A 5000-nucleotide genomic window follows, 5' to 3' on the forward strand; every position below is an offset into this window, starting at 1 on the left:
AGAGAGAGAGAGAGAGAGAGAGAGAGAGAGAGAGAGAGAGAGAGAGAGAGAGAGAAAATAAAATCCCGCAATTCAGGTCACACAGAGGAAGAGGAGCAAAAGGGGAGAGGGGGAGAGGGGGAGAGGGGGAGAGGGAGAGAGAAGGGGGGGGGGGGGGACACACATCACGTCTCGGGCGATAACATAACCCTTTTGCTGACGTCACGGACACCAGTCATTCGTGTTCTAACTTTTGAGAAAAAATGAAGATATAAATGTATGTTTTATTTCTTTCTCAACGTCAAAAGTTGACCGTTGTCAATGCTCACTTTGTATATTTCTGGAGCTTGTTGTTATTATTATTATCTTCTTCTCCTCATCTTATTCCTCCTTCTTGTATGTGTATCTATGCGGTTAAAGGTATACAGAACACGCCTCTAAAATTCTTATAATAATTATAATATTAAGATAATAATAAGAAAAATCAGACATGGAGATAACGTCCATTAAAGTAGAAAGAAAGAGAAAGAGAAAACTAAATACATACATGCATACACATACACACACACACACACACACACACACACACACACACACACACACACACACACACACACACATACACACACACACACACATACACACACACATTCACACACACACACACACACACACTTATAAATAAATACATATATGTATAAATAAATACATTCTAATCTTATTTGTCACATTTTACCGTTGTAAACTCCACATGTGGGGGCGTGGAAGAGCGAAAGGGGGCGGGGAAAAGCGTGGGGAAGGGCGGGGGAAAAGACGAGGGGATGGGCGGGGAAAAACATGTGGCGGGGGGGGGGGGGGGGGCGAGCGGAAGGGCCAGGGGGGGGGATGATGGGGGCGTACTTCCCAGTTCCTAGCGAGGGGAAGAACCAGTGAACCACGTAGAGGGGTTGGGAACTACTTACTCAAAGAGGGAACATGATTCAGAGGGAGGGAGAGGAAGGGAGGAAGGGAGGGAGGGAGGGAGGGAGGGAGGGAGGGAGGGAGGGAGGGAGGTGGGTAGGAGGGGGGGAGGGAGGTGGGTAGGAGGGGGGGAGGGAGGGAGAGAGGGAGAGAGGAAGAGAGGGTGAGAGTGAGAGTGAGAGAGAGAGAGAGAGAGAGAGAGAGAGAGAGAGAGAGAGAGAGAGAGAGAGAGAGAGAGAGGGAGAGAGAGACAGAGAGACAGAGAGAGAGAGAGAGAGAGAGAGAGAGAGAGAGAGAGAGAGAGAGAGAGAGAGAGAGAGAGAGAGAGAGAGAGAGAGAGAGAAAGAGAGAGAGAGAGAGAAAGAAAAACTACGCCTGCATTCCTTCCGGCTTCGTGTTCAAACTTAAATTACAGAGAACATAAACATCTGTCGCGTTAGTCACTTGTTTTATTCAAACGTGTTGTTTTGCGCGCTGGGAGGAAGCCGGGGGGGGGGGGGGGGGGTCGCGTTTGAGAATGGTAGATAAAACAAATTAGAAAAAAAGGAATTGAAAAAAAAAAAAAATCGACGTTCGAGGGAAAATGAGAAACCAAGGAAAAAAAATAAAATCAAATAAAAATTCCGCTCACGAGGAATCACGCAAATCTACACAAAAAGAATCGTCACTTACCAAGAACAAAAGAAATACGAGGCTGAACTAATTGAAGCTTCCGAGAACAAGAACACTATTGTACTATTTCGTTCACATAAAAAGCCTTGTTTGTATTTCTATTTTATGCCAAGTTCTCATAATCCACTGTTTCAAAAAATATGGAAGCTGATGATAGATAGGAGGGAGATACAAAATACATAAAAAATATGGTTAAAAAGAATTGAAGAAGAGAGAGAGAGAGAGAAAGAGAGAGAGAGAGAGAACGATCGAAAGATACAAAAAGAATAAAGGAAGGAGGGAAGATAAAGATCAAGACTGGGGGAGGAGAGGAAGGAAGAATCGGTGGGAGGCAATCAGGTGTCAGAGGTGCCATGTATGTGGCATTATTCCGCCGCCTACGGTAGCTACCAAGCGGCGCTAATGTGCCACGGGGCGAATACGGGGCATCCTCCACGCTAACACACGTACGAATGCACACAATCATACTCACATAGACAGACAGACAGATAGACACACGGTCACACACACACATGCAAAAACATCCACACTCACGCACCCACACCATACTCTCTCTCTCTCTCTCTCTCTCTCTCTCTCTCTCTCTCTCTCTCTCTCTCTCTCTCTCTCTCTCTCTGTCTCTGCCTTTCTTTTTTTCACTCTTTCTTTCTTTCTTTCTTTCTTTCTTTCTTTCTTTCTTTCTTTCTTTCTTTCTCTCTCCCCCCCTACTCCCCCTCTCTCTCTCTCACACTCTCTCTCTCTCTCTCTCACTCTCTCACTCTCTCCTCTCTCTCTCTCTCTCTCTCTCTCTCTCTCTCTCTCTCTCTCTCTCTCTCTCTCTCTCTCTCTCTCTCTCTCTCTCTCTCTCTCTCCCCCTCCCTCCCCCCTTCTCTCTCTCACCCACAGAAAAAAAGGGGAAAAATAATAATCAACACTTGCATTAAACCCTTCCAAACACACAGTCACGCGTACAGACAAGGATAGAGACAAGATGCTTGGCACCTTTAAACCCTGTAACTGCCTCTTGTAACGGGCGTCCTCATTAACTCGAGACGAAAGCCGCGAGGAGGTGGTGCCAGCTGGTGAATTCAGCCATCTACCGTGTTCGGGTAACCGTTTCATATCGAATTAACTAGCTACGACAGATGACGTCTTGATAAAACTGACGTGGAGAGATTTATTCATTTACCAGTTGGATTTTTCTCGAATCAAATGTTGCTTCTTTTTCTATCATTCACTGAAACATATATATATATATATATATATATATATATATATATATATATATATATTTCTTTGTTATTGTTATTTTTATTCTTCGTAAAGTATAAAAATAGTAATAAAAGAAATTGTATATATATACACAATTTATCTTATCGTTACTATTTGTATTCTTTACGAAGAATAAAAATAACAATAACAAACAGATCAACAAATAAAGGACATGTTAAACAGATCAATTAAATAATGGAAATTTCAGTACTTACCAGTTGGTTAAGTTTGAAATCGTCTGTGACCTCTGTTATGTTAACCCCGGCCACAACCACTGCCTCTCCTTGGGCCTGCGAAAGAGGGAAATTCGATATTAGTTTCATAGAACTAGTAGAAATAAATCTCTAAATAATAATAACCGAAATAAAGATATACAGTGCTATAAAAAATAAGACGATATTTCGGATAACAATTCTTTAGCAATAACAAAAAAAAAAAAAAAAATACAAATAACAAAAATATAGGCAATGAAACAAACAAACTTCCCCACATAAATGCTAACCAGGAAGACAACCTTTAAAAAAAAAGAAAAATATTCGAACCAGGAAGACGAACCAAACAGAAAGAGAAAGAGAGAGACAGGAAAAAAAGTGTAAAAGATTAACCACATTGATCTTCCGCGAGGCCAGAGATGCAAGCAATTCTGACCCACAAAATTCGCGCCTTTCCTTCAGCGTGCCTCGTGTTGGGGTCAGTGTGTCACCCCCCCCCCCCCCCCTACCCTCTTGACACCACGGACATCGGTAGCCAAGTTTTATTCCTTCTGTCCCCTCCTCTCCTCTCTCCCTCTCCTCTCCACTCTCCCCCAGGCGCTTCTCTCTCAACTTTTTCTCTTCTCCTAAATTCAATTTCGTCATCTCTTCCTCTTCTCTTTCTTTTCAGTTATTTCTCCCTTCCACACTTTTCTTCATCCTCCTCTTTCCCTTTTTCTCGCTCCTCTCTCCCATTTCTCTGCCACTCTCGCTTCTCTCATATATCAACCATTCTCGCTTCTCTCAACCATTTCTCCATCTTCTCCACCAAACCCCCTCTCTCCCTCTCCTCCCTCTTCCCCTTCTTTCCCCCTGCCCATCTATCATTCTCTCTTCTCCTTTAATTCTCCCCCCCCAATTTCCCCCCCTCCTTGCCCCCCCCCCCCCTCTTCTCTCTCGGCACGCGATCCGTACTCTTGCAACGGCGTTACATGACAGGAACTTAGTCAAAGGTAACTTAGTCCTGCCTTATGCTTTATACAGATATGTGTGTATGTGTGTGTATTTGTGTGTGTGTATGTGTGTGTGTGTATGTGTGTGTGTGTGTGTGTGTGTGTGTGTGTGTGTGTGTGTGTGTGTGTGTGTGTGTGTGTGTGTGTGTGTGTGTATATTTATTATATAAATGAAAATAAAAAAGAAATGGAGAAAAAGCAAATTAAGATTACGAGTTGAAAAAAATAAGAGGAGAAAGAAGGGAAGAAAAACGAAAGACGAAAGCAAATGAAAATTAAAAAAACCGGAAATAGTGAAAGGAATTGAAAATGAAAACAAGAAAGACAAAGAAAACGGCAGGAGAAAATCGAAAACGGGAAGCAAAGAAAATCAATCAGAAAGAAAACGGAAACAAAAACCAAGAAGGGGAACTAACGAAAAACAACCAGAAATGATAACAATTAACCGGAAAGGAACAGAAGGAGAACAAAAGAAAAACGAAAAAATAAGAACACGAAGAAAGAAGACAGTAAATGAGTGATAAAAATATTCCCTCTCGCCTTGATAACAAGGGAATCTCGAGGGAACCTTTTTTTCCTTTCTCTTTCACCAAAGGCAAAAGGCGAGGGAGAAGACCGAGGAATGCCAGGCCGTAACAGCTCAAGTAAGGAGAATGAGTCACGCATTTTTATTGAATTGTTTACCATTGTCATTACTTCTAAATTTATCGGTAAAATATTTCCCCTATGATTTAGTTCTTTAACACTTTTATCTAATCCTTTGTTTCGTAGAGTTTTATGAACCCAAGTATATACACAGCAGGCATAAGAGCGTTTCAATACACCTACTAAAAATAAAGTACGGAGTCGAAAGTTAGGTGTAAAAACTCTACGGTCCCCCGCTGCCACATTCCACTTACATCGCGACCAAAGAAAACTGTCTTTACGATTTGGC

At 42.3% G+C, this 5000-nt stretch overlaps 1 protein-coding gene across 2 annotated transcripts in view; it reads right to left on the reverse strand.

Annotated features, from left to right (window-relative positions):
• LOC125035796 (titin-like) overlaps nt 1-5000 on the reverse strand; it is a 97478-nt gene that overhangs the window by 38105 nt on the left and 54373 nt on the right. For both annotated transcript variants that reach the window (XM_047628013.1, XM_047628012.1), the window contains exon 6: nt 3078-3152. In XM_047628013.1, the coding sequence (XP_047483969.1) occupies nt 3078-3152 (75 nt within the window). The remainder of the gene's footprint in view (nt 1-3077; nt 3153-5000) is intronic.

The sequence above is a fragment of the Penaeus chinensis genome, chromosome 20 (genome assembly GCF_019202785.1).
Source record: "Penaeus chinensis breed Huanghai No. 1 chromosome 20, ASM1920278v2, whole genome shotgun sequence".
Taxonomy (NCBI): Eukaryota; Metazoa; Arthropoda; class Malacostraca; order Decapoda; family Penaeidae; genus Penaeus; species Penaeus chinensis.